This window comes from Balaenoptera ricei, chromosome 16 (genome assembly GCF_028023285.1).
Source record: "Balaenoptera ricei isolate mBalRic1 chromosome 16, mBalRic1.hap2, whole genome shotgun sequence".
NCBI lineage: Eukaryota > Metazoa > Chordata > Mammalia > Artiodactyla > Balaenopteridae > Balaenoptera > Balaenoptera ricei.
Window position 1 is genome coordinate 16546812 of NC_082654.1, and position 15485 is coordinate 16562296.

Sequence of the window (15485 nt, forward strand, 5' to 3'; positions counted from 1 at the left end):
GAAGATAGAGTTTTTTCCATAACTCACTTGAGAGTAAATGCGACCTGAATTGAACTCATTTGGCAGTAACGTCTGACCTGAACTGGCATGAGGCTTTTTATAGTCATTATTTATCTACTCAGTATGAACAATCATACATTTTGCTGCAGAGACATTAATGTTTGATTATGGAATGCTGACCTGGGACCCTGCTTAAGGTGTTCTGTAATATGTAATCTGTGTACAGTATTGTCTTCCTAGAATCCCCCAAATCCTGAATTCCAAAACGTATCTGCCCCCATAGGCTCTCAGGTAAGAGTCTGTGGACCTAGACCATATATTTTTGCCTAAGAAGCTTTTGTAATTCTGTGTGTATGTGTCTATGAGGTCACATTTAAAAGAAGAACAAAGCACCTTTCTCATCTCTCCAAACTAGACTGACACACAACAAATTATTTTTGACCTTTGAGAAATGAACTTTAAAAAACACTTGTTCACAATTATGCCAACAGGCAGAGCACGGGCTCTGCCCCGCAAGGCACTGCCTATCAGTGCGTGAACCGAACAGATGAAATGCTGCACACGGATCAGAGAGCCAACCATGAAGGCCCATGGCCTTCCCATGGCACACGCCAGCCCCCATATGGTCCTTCTGCCCCCGTGCTCCCCATGACAAGGCCCCCTCCATCCAACTACCAGCTCCCACCAAGCATGCAGAATCACATTCCTCAGGTACCCAGCCCTGCTCCCCTGCCCCGGCCAATGGAGAACCGCACGTCTCCTAGCAAGTCTCCATTCCTGCACTCTGGGATGAAGATGCAGAAGCCAGGTCCCCCAGTACCTGCCTCACACATAGCACCTGCCCCTGTGCAGCCCCCTATGAGTTGACGGGACACCACCTTCCCACCTGGCTCTGTTGAAGCCACACAGCCTATGCTGAAGCAGAGGAGGCGGCTCACGACGAAAGACATCGGAACCCCGGAGGCATGGCGGGTAATGATGTCCCGCAAGTCTGGGCTGCTGGCAGAGAGCATGTGGGCATTAGACACCATTAACATCCTGCTGTATGACAACTACAGCATCATGACTTTCAACCTCAGTCAGCTCCCAGGGTTGCTAGAGCTCCTTGTGGAATATTTCCGACGTTGCCCGATTGAGATCTTTGGCATTTTAAAGGAGCATGAGGTGGATGACCCAGGACGGAGAACACTACTGGACCCTGGGAGATTCGGCAAAGCGTCTAGTCTAGCTCCTGTGGAGGGGGAGGAGGAGGAAGACCTTCTAGGTCCTAAACTAGAGGAGGAAGAGAGGAGGAAGTAATTGAAAATGGTGAGGAGATGGCCTTTGTGGGCAAGGACAAAGCCGCCTCAGAGAAGAGTGAGGAGAAACTGATTAGTAAGTTGGACAGGCTTCCAGTAAAGATGGTGCAAAAGAATGACCTGCTTGTGGAGGACTGCTCAGATCAGCGTGGGCGCGTGCAGGAGTTTGACAGTGGCTTGCTGCACCGGCGGATTGGTGGCGGGGGACACGACTGAGCATATCCAGATCCACTTTTTTTTTTAATATAAATTTATTTATTTATGTATTTATTTATTTTTGGCTGTGTTGGGTCTTCGTTTCTGTGCGAGGGCTTTCTCCAGTTGTGGCGAGCCAGGGCCACTCTTCATCGCGGTGCGTGGGCCTCTCACTGTTGCGGCCTCTCCCGTTGCGGAGCACAGGCTCCAGACGCGCAGGCTCAGTAGTTGTGGCTCACGGGCTTAGTTGCTCCACGGCATGTGGGATCTTCCCAGACCAGGGCTCGAACCCGTGTCCCCTGCATTGGCAGGCAGATTCTTAACCACTGCGCCACCAGGGAAGCCCCCAGACCCACTTTGAGAGCAAAACAGAGCTGCTGCCTTCCCGGCCTCATGTACCCTGCCCACCAGTCACTTGGAAGTATGTCACAGCAGTAGAGGGTACACCAGGGACAACAGAGCAGGAGGGCCCCCCGACCGATGGCCCTCCAGAAAAACGGGTCACAGCCACTGTGGATGACATGTTGTCCTCCCGGTCTAGCACGTTGACCGAGGAGGGAGCTAAGAGTGTAGAGGCCACCAAGGAAAGCAGCAAGTTCCCATTTGGCATCAGCCCAGCACAGAGCCATCAGAACATCAAGATCCTAGAGGATGAACCCCACAGTAAAGATGAGACCCCACTGTGTACCCTTCTGGACTGGCAGGATTGCCTTGCCAGACGCTGCATCTGTGTCTCCAATACCATCCGAAGTCTGTCATTTGTGCCAGGCAACGACTCTGAGATGTCCAAACACCTGGGGCTGCTGCTGACCCTGGGCAAGCTCATCCTTCTGCACCACAAGCACCCAGAACAGAAGCAGGCGCCACTGACTTACGAGAAGGAGGAGGAGCAGGACCAAGGGGTGAGCTGCAGCAAAGTGGAGTGCTGGTGGGACTGCTTGGAGATGCTTCGGGAGAACACCTTGGTCACGCTCGCCAACATTTCGGGGCAGGTGGACCTCTCCCCATATGCCGAGAGCATCTGCCTGCCTGTCCTGGATGGACTCCTACACTGGGCAGTCTGCCCTTCAGCTGAAGCCCAGGACCCGTTCTCCACCCTGGGCCCCAACGCCGTCCTCTCCCCCCAGAGACTGGTCTTGGAGACCCTCAGCAAACTCAGCATCCAGGACAGCAATGTGGACCTGATCCTGGCCACACCCCCCTTCAGCCGCCTGGAGAAGTTGTACAGCGCCATGGTGCGCTCCCTCGGTGACCGAAAGGACCCAGTGTGCCGGGAGATGGCTGTAGTACTGCTAGCCAACCTGGCACAGGGTGACAGCCTGGCAGCCCGTGCCATTGCAGCGCAGAAAGGCAGCATCGGCAACCTCCTGGGCTTCCTGGAGGATAGCCTTGCTGCCACACGGTTCCAGCAGAGCCAGGCCAGCCTGCTCCACATGCAGAACCCGCCCTTTGAGCCAACTAGTGTGGACACGATGCGGCGACGGGCTGCCCGTGCGCTGCTGGCCCTGGCCACGGTGGACGAGAGCCACTCGGAGTTCACGCTGTACGAGTCACGGCTGTTGGACATCTCGGTATCGCCGTCGATGAACTCATTGGTTTCACAAGTCATTTGCGATGTACTGTTTTTGATTGACCAGTCATGACAGCCGTGGGACACCTCCCTCCCTGTGTGCGTGTGCGTGTGTGGAGAACTTAGAAACTGACTGTTGCCCTTTATTTATGCAAAACCACCTCAGAATCCAGTTTACCCTGTGCTGTCCAGCTTCTCCCTTGGGAAAAAAGTCTCTCCTAGTTCTCTTTCCTCCTCCTTCTCGCCCCTTCTTCCTCCCGATCTTTCTATTCCGTCCTCACTTTACTCCCCTTCAGGACCCTGCCCTATTTGAAAAGACAAAGCTCTGCCTACATAGAAGACTTTTTAAATTTTAACCAAAGTTACCGTCGTTTACAGTGAGTTTGGGGAACAAAAATAAAAATAAAAATGGCTTTCCCAGTCCTTGCATCAAGTGGATGCCACGTTTCATAATGTTTTTAATGGTTAAAACAAACAAACAAAAAATCCTGAAGGACAAAAATGGTGACTGCTGAACCGTGTACGGTTTATTGTACATTTACAATCTTGCAGGAACCAAGAAGTTCGCAGTTGTGGACAAACCCCGTTCACTGGAGAGGCCTGTGCAGTAGAGTGTAGACCCTTTCATGTACTGTACTGTACACCTGATACTGTAAACATACTGTAATAATAATGTCTCACATGGAAACAAGAGAAAACGCTGGGTCAGCAGCAAGCTGTAGTTTTAAAAAATGTTTTTAGTTAAATGTTGAGGAGAAAAAAAAAAAGGGGGCTTTTCCCCCAAAGTATCATGTGTGAACCTACAACACCCTGACCTCTTTCTCTCCTCCTTGATTGTATGAATAACTCTGAGATCACCTCTTAGAACTGGTTTTAACCTTTAGCTGTAGCGGCTGCGCTGCCACGTGTGTATATGTATGACGTTGTACATTGCACATACCCTTGGATCCCCACAGTTTGGTCCCCCTCCCAGCTACCCCTTTACAGTATGACGAGTTAACAAGTTGGTGACCTGCACAAAGCGAGACTCAGCTATTTAACCTCTTGCCAGACATCTGTAAGTTAGTGAAACAGAATCTGATTCTCTTAGCTATGTTGACTGTTGGGGGGGGTCTAGGGAGAAAACTTGGGGGTGGGGAAAGGGAGTTTTTCCCTTGTAAAGTCCAGTAAGAAAAATGGCTATAAATCTTCCAGTTACAAAAGAGAGAACCCCATTGAAAATAGAATACAATAAGTGACAAATAAATCAAGTATTTTACACATTGACAACTGAACCTGGAGCCTAGAACATGTAGTTCTGACTTAACGATTTTAGAGAAATGCCTATTTTTAAAGAATAATGATGTACATTTTCATACAGTGTATACTCATTGAATATATGTTGCTAAAATACATTCCAGCAATCTAGGTGCCATTTCTAGAAATAAATCCATTTCTTAGAAATATTTGGGAAATAATCTCATCGTTTCCTGTGACACTAGCAAAGAATGCCCCATATAAGTTGCAATTTGAGGCTTAGCACCTTTCTTAGAGAAACTATTATTTATGTCTGATAGTGAAAATCTGAATTTCAAAGGAAATAAGAGGGTTACATCACCTCTTCTTGCAGTGCACTGCTCTAGTGAGGCCTGTTACCACTCTGTGCTTGGGTTGTTGCAGAAGCCAGAGAACTTGGTTCTCTGGCTCCAGTGGAATTCAGTCAATGAAAATTTAGAGTTCATACCTTGTGGCAGGCAGTGTGTTGGAGCTTCCAGTCTTGTGGGGAACAGACAAGCAGTTTGGTGACATGAGTAAGAGATGGACTTAGGAGTCAGGCACCTAGACTTGATCAAGACTGCTTACCTGTTGTCTTGAACAAATCACCTGAGCTCATATGCCTTACCTCCAAGGGGGCAGAACCTTCCGTCACTAACCAGGCTGTCAGCCTTATGTACTCAGAAACCTGGGTCGGCTTCTCCGGGATGCATTTCTCTGGGTCGGCTCCTGGGGTTGATATATGAAAACCAGAAAGCCAGTTTAATAATGAACTCATATTTATTATATGAGATTATATAAATATTAGTCTTTTGATTTATAAAATATGATTGTTGAATTTACTTAACTCAGAATTATTTGGAAGATTAAGATGTGATATCCACCTGTCATGCCTCTGATGCCAGGTTGATCTTTCTAAAACACTGCTTTTCTCATGGCACTCTTGCTCGTCAATCTCCAAGCTTCCGGGAAGGTTAGAGTTCAACGCGTTTGCATTAACCTTCTGATCTGTTCCCGAACTACTTGTCCAGTTTCATCTTCTAATTACTCCATCAACATGAACCATCTGTAACTGGCTATTCATTGTCTAAAAATTCATCTCAACTACCTATATCCCTATGCGTTTGTTCATGCAGTTTTCTTCCCCCTGCAACTTCTCATGGAATGGCCTTTCACACAATTTTATCACCTTATCCAAGACCTACTACGTCACCAAGCCTCTAGATTATGCCAGCCCCTCCATCCACTCCCTCCTCTGAACCCTAGAGCTGAAACATCAGAGCAGCAGCCAGCAGTCGTATGTGTCTATTGAACACTTGAAACGTGGTCTCAATTGAGATGGCTATAAGTGTAAGATGTACATCAGATTTCAAAGGTTTAGTATAAAAAAAGCATCTCCTTCATACAGTTTTACATCAATTCTATGTTGAAATGATAACGCTAGCTTCACCCGTTTTTTACTTAAAAAAAAAACGTAGCTACTAGAACATATAATATTAAATATACAGCTTGCGTTGTACTTCTATTAGATAGAGCTGGTCTAGAGCCCTTACTTTTGGCCACGTGTCTGGCATGCGGCCACACCTGCCTCATCCTTTGTCACTTTTCACTTGTGGATGTCTGATCTCCCCAGCCAGAGCGTGGGTGCCTTGGGGACAGGCCCAGTGTTTTCAGCTGGTTGTATGCCATACAGCACACTCACTCAGGACACAATCTTTCAGGAACAGGTAAACATAGGAATCACAACTCAAAAACTACTCACAGAAATCCTCCAAAAAGTTAAGCTCTCCAGATGTCTTCTGAGCACCTCTAATGTGAAAAATATTATTTATCTGTATAGGTATATTAACACTCAAAAGGTTTGAAGAGACTTGTAAACATTTGCCGCTTGGAGAGGGAGTTCTATGGGTTGCCTGTTTTGAGTAAAATTTATATTGTCCTGTGCTTGCAAGAATGCTTTTTGCAGTACTGCAAGGACTTACAATTTTCATGTTACCTTTGTCACTTGGTACAGTATTTTTTCAGATCCTCGGAATTTTGTGACTCGGAGATGTTTAAAAACATTAGCAACACAGTTACAGGAAGGATGGCGTGTTGATGCCACCAGGCCTGGTGCCACACTGAACACTGCACAGTGCTGTATTTCATTCCAGTCTCCAGCCAGGAAAAAAATCCCTGTAACTGGGATGTAATGGGACCCCCATTTGAACAACAGAAAGAATGAAAGGATTTGAAATGAAATGAAAGTTGTTTATAAGAGGAAATGGAATTAGTGCATAGAGAGCTGAGGGGGAGGGCACGGTTTTTCATATGTATCACTGGAAGGATTTTAATACAGAAGATAGTGGCTCAGTCATTAGTTTTCAGATTCCATTGAGATTAATCATGAGTCAAAACAGTAAGAGGGATTTGGGTTCGCTACAAAGGAAACATTTGCTGATAGGACTGGCAATTAAATGATGGGTCAGGTCTTTACATCTCAGATTATGTCTTGTCAGTCTTGGTGGTCTGTACTGATCTAGTTAAACCGTTGCTTGAGTATAGTGGTGATTTTTTTTTTTTTGTCCATTTCCTTTATTTATTTTTTAAATTTAATTTTTATTTTATATTGGAGTAGAGTTGATTTACAATGCTGTGTTAGTTTCAGGTGTACAGCAAAGTGATTCAGTTATACATATATATGCAAACCATTCTTTTTCAGATTCTTTTCCCATATAGGTTATTACAGAATATTGAGTAGAGTTCCCTGTGTTATACAGTAGGTCCTTGTTGATTATCTGTTTTATATATAGTAGGGGTGTTGTTTACTAGACATATCTAGGTCCTTCCCATGCCGAAAATTCTGCAGTTTTTCTGGGTGACTCAGTTTTACTTAGGTATGCCTGTTTTAAGGGAAAAAAAAACCACACACATTATTTCAGGACTGATCATTGAATCGTTTAAACACAAAGAATTCTTTAAAAAGAGCATCTTACTAAACTGTTACCTTTAATGGCTTTAGAAAAAAATCACTGCAGAAAATGTCATTGGAACATCTATTGATGTTTACTCTTTAAAAGCATTTTTAACTAGGACCTCAAGATCACAGGTGAGTTTCTTTAGTTAACATAATAGATATTTTAAGTCAGTGAAGTTCCTGTAGATTTGTCTCTGTTCATTAAGTTCGGAACAAAGAAACCCAATGCCTTGCAAGCCACAAAAAAGAGGTAAGCAAAAATACAAACAGCCATTGCTCTCAGCATTTTCATCTCTGAATTGCTATTCCAGGAAAAGGAGAACAATCTAGAGAGTTGCTTTTAGTGTTTACAACTCAATGCAAAATCGTAGAGTTGAGCTACTTTCCAAATTGACTTACTTTTCTCAAAGTGGCCGTGGGTTCAGAATCATAAACCACTTTTGCTTAGCACAGAGCAAACAGGTTTTTTAATCTGATGTTTGGGAAGAAGACTATTTTACTCAGTTGTGGTTTTTGAGGAATTTTTTTTGTGTGTGGAATTTTAAGTATAATAATAAGTGAAGGACTGTTTGTTGGGATGCATGGGGTATTTTATATATATATATATTTGCTATTCTTAGTTGTTCTTTCCACTTTAAAAAAAAAAAACAGGGATTTTGTGGGTGGAGTTGCAAGGAAAGGAAAAGAAGGTCAGGAGGAAGTATTCGAAATGATAGACTGTGCAAAGCTATAAACTCCTTCTATCAGAGCATCTCAGAGGGATTTACAAACAAAGGCTACTGATGAGGATTTGTGGGAAGTGAACTCGAGTAGCAGGGAAACCAACTGACTTCCCCATGCTCACTGGGCACAGCAGCAAATACACAGGAGCCAGAGCAGCCAGTCTTTGGACTGTCTGCTTGAACAAGTTTTCTGCTCTCCTAGAGTAAAAATTTACCCACAATTCCCACAAGTCAGCTAGCCTAATGATTAGGAAAACTAATTTACAAATAGTTGAAGGTGTAACAGCTCATGTTATCCTTTGCAATCAGGATGCTGAAAAACGGACAAGGTCATACAGTTAAGAACTGAAAAATAAAGAAAAACAGGAAAATAAAGCCTGTTAAGAAAGCCCCACACCCCAAATATTAAACTCAACATGAAGACTTTTTATAGGAAAAGTACAGAGTTAAAAAATTTTTTTCTACTCATAATTATGAGCAATACTGAAATTCTCAGGAAGAAATCCAAACTTAAGACATTTAAAATGCATCATAGGTAAGTTCTGTCATAAATAGGAAGAAAACAGTGTGATCTTGCTAATACTAATTAATAGCTATGAGCCAGGGGATGTGGAGAGAGAAGAAAACAAGAATCCTAAGTATTGAGAGATGTTGAAAATCAGAGCTTTAGGAAACTGTTCATGAGAAGTTAATGCTGCTAGGAAGACAATTTATCTAGAACTAGATGTTCTAGATGGTTCTAGTTCATTCAAGAGGAAATGAAGATGTGCTCAAGAGAAGGGCTGGTGAGTATAGGGTATGTCCAAGGCAAGAACTGGCTTCAGGTACCAGGAAGGTAGAGATGCGCTCAGAGTGAAGGCAACATTTAAGTGAAGACAAAGGTTTAAAGTGTGTAGACGGTTACTTTCCATGCTTTCTTGGGTGCTGCTAAGATGACTGCCAAGATCATGCTCTAATGTTGTCAGCATAGTGTCAGCTTCTCCTTCGGGCTGCTGTTTTCGTCTGTCATTAGAGCAATTGGATCTGGAAGCCTATTAACTGCTCCATCAAATGACCAAGTCTTATTGATTCAGAAACTATCTCCCACAAAAGGTAAAAAGACTATTAGGAGGTAAATTAATCCACAAAGTATCTATTTATAGTATTAATACTTCTTTGATGACATTATATGGACTATTTAGTAGAGACTCTTTAAATGAGAGCAGGGTAAAAGTTGGAATTTTAGGAGAGGTGTATTTCTCAGAAAGTAGTTTGATAGAATTTGCTTTTTTTTTTTCTTTTTTTAACATCTTTATTGGAGTATAATTGCTTTACAATGGTGTGTTAGTTTCTGCTGTATAACAAAGTGAATCAGCTATACATATACATATATCCCCATATCTCCTCCCTCTTGCGTCTCCCTCCCACCCTCCCTATCCCACCCCTAGAATTTGCTTTAAAATAATTGCAATGTAGCAGTGCACTTTGGGACACATTGAATCACAAATTATGAGATTCAGAAGCAATATTCTAGATGGAAATTTAAATAATGTGGAGGGTTTGTGTGAAGGAGAAGAAAGAGAAATTAATTTAATTCCATTTGCTGATGTGACTGTAGTACAACTATTTTTAGGTATAATCCAAACAGTGCATATCTTCTCCATTTTGATTAGTAGCAAATTGGCAGGGAGTCAAAAGAATTAGTATTTCTCAGCACATTATGCCAGAAATGTACAAATAAAACTAAATTATCTGTGCCAATGTGTTTAATTTGAATTACGGCTAAGGTTTTAAACTGTTTTCCTTCCAAAGAACTGAAGGGTCCTGCTTTGTTAAAAAAAATTTTTTAAGCCTTTCACAAATGGCAGTAAAACTTAATAATTTTCCTTTTGACCCTTGCTTAGAAGCTCTTGCTAAAAACTTGAATGCTAGTATCATCCTGAGACTTCGAGTGCAGAATTTCCGTCTGGCAATTTTACATATTGCCAGAGGAAGTCAGCACGCTCAACAAAATGCGAAATTAGGAAAATGTGCTTAACAAGGAAAGGTTTCACAATAGCCACTTAGAGGTTATTAATAATTCCAGTTCCAAAGAAAGCCTGGATAGAAAAAATGAGCTCTATTTACAAAGTTTTACATTGCCAAGTTCACCAAGGGATGAAGCTATCTTCTATACCAATTATAGATTCCTACACTGGAGGGAGAATTATAGATGCTGGAATATCTTGTTACACATAGAGAACTTTACAGTGTGCAACCGAAACATAATTTCAAATGTAGCAAATGAGTGAATCTTGGTCACATGTTCACTGTTTTAATTTTAAGGTTTATGCCTTTGGTACTGTTACACACAAACCCATGGGGTAAGGTTGATTTTCTGCGTATTCACTGCCCTCCTCCTGTCACTTCTGCTGTGCATTATCTCACCAGATTAAACAGGATTGGCAGTTTTCTCCTCCCACTGATGTAGCTATTGGGATTGGCAGCTCAGATTCCTACATTTCTATTATAGATCAATGTCTTCTTCAAAACAACGAAAAGCAGTTTTCGTGGGTAGTAGGAATCACTGACAAGGTCTGTTTCTGAATCCCCGTAACCCTCAGTTAGAGAACTCAAGAGATCACAGAAAACTCTTTTTTTCTATTTCCTACAAATACATATAAACTGGCCCCAAGATTATAGTGGTTTCCTCTAATTCACTAAAGAGTTCAGACCTGTTTACTAAGCAGTTAAATTATATATATTTGTTATTAAAGTTTATAGGACTTTCATGATTTTGAGACCTAAGGTTTGATGGGTCTATATGTAAGTTTGGGTCTGGGAAAATTTCTTTTTATTTAAATGTAAAGACTTATCTAGACAAAATAGGAAAGTGAAGCATTACCTGGTACTCTTGAGTGCTCTTCAGATGAAACTGTAGACATTAAGTCTATTAATTTTCTAGTATGATTTAAAAACAAAGAGGAACAAAACCCCTAACAAAATGCAACTTGCATATTCAGGTGGGGGAAGGGAGCATAGAAATGCACTGTATTTGTTCCTAGGGGAAAGGATAGTGAGATTTCATCCTGGAATTTTTACATTCTCCAAAATGTGTTTCTGTAGGTATGTATCTGTATTTTTAAATAACTTTTGCCATCTCCTGCCTCTCCACCTTTTTTTTTGCTGGAGAAAGGGATTAAACTTCACAGCAGCTTTTGTTGAAACTGCTACTGTTCATGAAACCTTCTGCTGGTCTCTAAAACATAGGCAGCATTAATCTTTCTCAGAAGACTCTCATCTTTCCTGGTTTTTAGAATATCGCATTGCCAAAAAAAAAAAAAAAAAAAAAAAGGATAATCGGTCTTGACTTTCCTTGGTAGCGAAGAGTTTCTTCATGTTCAATCTCGGTATAAGCCAAAACTTTACACTCTTCACTTTGGTTTCTTTACTGTACCATCATGAAATGAAAAGCTTGTTTAAAAATACAAAGAAAGAGAAATACTTAAATTTATTTTGGAGAATGTAGAATTAATCCCAAGATAGAATTTCACTATATTTTCCTTAGGAAATAATTTTAGGAAAACTATCCTATCCATTGGGGGGGTGTCATAATCTTGTTAGAAAATTTTAAAACTTCACATTTACTTTTACCTGTTACCTGCCCACCCAGAACTTCTGCTGAAATGGTCTACTTAATTACACAAGAGAAAAAAAAATATTTACTTAATTGCTCTTTTATAAATTTTTGCTTAACCATGAAAGCATTTTGCTTTCTAAACAGCCATTGGAGAAATGTGCACACACTGTGATTTTCTGTGATTTTGATTTTCTGTTGGAAAACAAAAACCAGCCGTGGATGCCACTTACCGAATTCCAAGTAGGCAATAACGGTTCCACGACTTAGTCTTCTTTCCTGCATTTCTGTGCAAAGTTGCAGCTGAGTTACCTGACTCAATCATTTTTTCTTAGAAGATGCACAATCCCAAATATTAGTTCTTAAGGCAAGTACGGCAGATGGGATCTTGAAAACACCTACAAGTAGTCTAGAATACTCTGAATCTGGCTGTGAAAATTTAGGGCAAGCCTGCAGCTCTCAGTAGGTGCACGCCTTATTTGGTCTAGAGGCATTTTGCTATGCTATTGAGTCATGAAAAGCTATTAAAAGAGCTCTATGGGAAATCCAGCCTATATTTTGAACAAAACAAACTGTCTTTTCCATTTTCCCTGAGCCCTTACAGACACACAGTACATAATCTTTTTTGTGCTTTATTGGTATTTATTGCACATGGATCAATTCCTCACATAGTAGTTAGTTGCACCAGAGTATAAATACTTGGTAAAACACAGAGAGGAAATAGTATTTACACACAAGTGCTAAATTTTACCAGCAGATTCACGTGGGCCCTTGGACATAAAAAAATAATAAAAAACTCCTTAAGATAATTATATTTATAATATGGATACAGTTACAGTACCATGATAAAAGAGTATAAAAAGGTATTTTTCCAATAAATCATTAGCTCAGTAACATAACAGACAACAGAAGTAGAGTTTGAGTTTTATTTTAGTTTTTAAGATCTGCCCCTACCTCACCCCCACCCCCGTTAAAAAATATTTAATTTCTTTTTGTGCAAGTAACATCTTCAGTGGACTTTACAGTTCCTAATACTGTGCAAAAATGCCACTTTGAATCACGCCTTTTTGTTTTGTTCTGTTTTTTGTTTTTACCCACATGTGCAGTAATCTGAACTGTTTCCTCTTTTTCTTTTCTTTTTCTGTCCTGTCTTCAATGGACAGAGTCACACGTCACAGAGGCTCAGCGCCTGGTCCTTCCAACTAATATTGATACATAAATAAGCTGTTTAATATAAACAAGTCTTTCTATCTTGCTGTGCAATGTGCACAGTGTGAGGTAGGAACCCCTCAGCCTGACCACCGAGGCTCTCGGGGACAGCCGGCTTGCCCTACAAAAGGAAAGCAAGGTGAGGCTTGTTCCAAGAATAGCTTAAAATTTCCTGAAACGCGATTTTTGCATCCATCCTTTCCCTCTGCTTTAAGAACAGGAGAAATCATTACTCAGGAATTAAAATGAAATTGCAACGGAAAGCAAAGGAAACACGTCCTGATCAACTGTCATTCTCTCCTCTTTCTCCGCTTGACCGCTCCTGTTCCCGAGAACGGGATAGAAGCCAAGTCAGAGACTTATCTCCTAACGCTTCTCCCTTCCCTTCCCGGTCATCGCAGAGAGTGTTAAAAACCACCTGGGGGGGGGGGGGAGGAAAAATCTAAAGACGTATCACACGCACCCACAAAAGAAGGCCGGACCACAAAGAGAAAAAAGAACCCAACAAAAATCAGCAAGCCACTCTCCCACCCCTCCCCAAACCTTCCTTTCTGTGCAACGGTCTGTGGCTTTTCTGTTTGCCTTGGATGATGCAGACGAGGTTTGCGAGCTTCGAATTCACCTGCTTTCGGTCTTGAGTAAACACAGATCTCCTCTTCCCCCAGGAAGCCATTCAGGGGCGCCCGGGCTCTCTCCCTCCCGGGGCGCAGAGCCCGCGCCCGGGCTGGGGAGGCGGGGAGGCGGGGAGGGGCGCCCGGCCCTACACCTTGGAATCCGAGGCACAGCCCGGGCGGCTCGGCTCGTCCAGGCTCGAGTCGCTGTCGGCCGCCGCCCCACCGTTGTAGCCGGCCCAGGGCTCCAGCAGGCGCGCGGGCGGCGCGGCCCCGACGTCGTCGTCGTCGTCGTCGTCGTCTGAGGCGGCCCCGGGCGACGGCGGCGGCCCGGCCACCGCCAGGCAGCCCGAGGCGCGCGGCGGGTCCCCGGCGGCCGCGTGGCTCCCGCGAGCGGCCCGGCGCGCGCAGCAGAGCAGGCGCTGGAAGGCCTTGCGGAAGTCGGGGCTGCGGCAGTAGATGATGGGGTTGAAGGCCGAGTTGGCGTAGCCCAGCCAGTTGAAGAAGACGAAGAGGCTGTCGGGCACCAGGTCGCGGTGGAAGGCCTTCACCACGTTGGCCAGGAAGAAGGGCAGCCAGCAGAGCGTGAACACGCCCATGATGATGCCCAGCGTCTTGAGCGCCTTCTGCTCGCGCAGGGCCACGAGGCGCGAGGGCCGCCGCTTGCTGGCGCGCCCGTTGGCCACCGGGGAGGCGGCGGCGGCCGGGAGCGGGGGCCCGGGCGAGGGCGCGGGCGAGGGCGGCCGCGTGGGGCCGCTGAGGAAGCGGCGCTCGCAGCTGTCGATCTTCTTCACCTGCTTCTGGGCCTCGCGGAACACCCGCAGGTACACGAAGGCCATGATGCACAGGGGCACGTAGAAGGAGACGACGGACGAGGCTATGGCGTAGGCTCGGTTGGTGACGAAATCGCAGCACTTGGGGTCGTTGTAGCAGCGGCGCGCCTCGTCGCCCTCGGCCCGCCACCAGTGCATGAGGATGGGCAGGAAGGACACCAGGGCCGAGATGGCCCACACGGTGCACACGAGGGCCCGCGCCCGCGCGCGGGTCAGCAGGCTCTGGTAGCGGAAGGGCGATGTGATGGCGAGATAGCGGTCCAGGGCGATGACACACAGGGTCTCGATGCTGGCCGTCACGCACAGCACGTCCACCGAGGTCCAGAGCTCGCAGAAGAAGGAGCCGTACTCCCAGCGGCCCCACACCACGATGGTGGCCCCGAACGGCACCACCAGCAGCCCCATGACCAGGTCGGCGCTGGCCAGGGACATGATGAAGAGGTTGGTGAGCGTCTGCAGCCGCGGCGTCTTGGCGATGGCCACGATCACCAGCACGTTGCCCGCCACGATGAGCAGCACGATGAGCGCCATCAGCAGGCCCATGCCGGCCGTCCACTGCTGCGACAGCGGCGCGGATCCCTCGCTGGCGGGGGTCAGCAGCGAGGCGGGCGGCGACGCGGGCACTAGCAGCCGCGCCGCCGTGGCCGCGCCGTCGGGGAGCGGCGCGGCGGTGGACAGGTTGCGGGGCTCGGAGGCGCCCAGGGCGAGCGCCCCCGCGCCCATGCCGAGCTGCGGAGGCCGGGGGAGGGGGGTGTGGCGGAGTTGGGCCGCGGTTGGGGAACCCCCCAGAGGCCCGGGCGGCGGGGCGCGCGGAGGGAGGTCGCGGCCAGGTCAGGACAGCCGCGGCGCTGGGCCGGAGGCATGGGCGCCGGGCGCCTTCCCCGCCGGAGCCGTGCGCTGTCGCCGCCGCCGCCGCCGCCGCTGCTGCTGGAGCCGCTGTCGCTGCTGGAACAGCTGCCGGGACCTCAGCATGTTTCTGAGCGCGCGGAGCCCGCAGCCCCGGCTCCCAGCACCCAACCCACCCCAGTCCCACTCCCTCGAGCCAACCCTCAGGGCCTCGCGTCAGGCTCCTGCAGCCAATCCGGGCGAAGGCACGCCCCTGTCTGGCTCCCCCCAGCAACTCCCCGCAGCCCCCCCTCCTACCGGCGGTTCCGCGGCTCCGAGGAGTGAGGCAGAGGGCCAAGCGAGCGTCTCCTCGGCGCCCGCGGGTTCCTGCGCGCGCGCGCCTTCCTGAGCCCTCTG

At 46.1% G+C, this 15485-nt stretch overlaps 2 protein-coding genes across 2 annotated transcripts; one reads left to right on the forward strand and one right to left on the reverse strand.

The window, feature by feature from the left end:
- The first annotated feature begins 529 nt into the window (after positions 1-529).
- Positions 530-3260, forward strand: LOC132350645 (AT-rich interactive domain-containing protein 1A-like). Its single transcript, XM_059899977.1, is given in 4 exon segments — positions 530-1282; positions 1285-1499; positions 1501-1520; positions 1840-3260. Coding segments are annotated over 4 exon segments (2262 nt in total). The 5' UTR covers positions 530-552; the 3' UTR covers positions 3137-3260.
- Positions 3261-13259: 9999 nt separating this feature from the next.
- On the reverse strand, positions 13260-14966 carry ADRB1 (adrenoceptor beta 1). Its single transcript, XM_059899685.1, has one exon. The coding sequence runs from the start codon at positions 14964-14966 to the stop codon at positions 13560-13562; it is 1407 nt and encodes a 468-aa protein (XP_059755668.1). The 3' UTR covers positions 13260-13559.
- Between the last annotated feature and the right edge of the window lie 519 nt (positions 14967-15485).

What these genes read in the sequence shown, in the direction of transcription:
- ADRB1 (XM_059899685.1), bottom strand. Translation starts at nt 14,966, where the DNA reads ATGGGCGCGGGGGCGCTCGCCCTGGGCGCCTCCGAGCCCCGCAACCTG.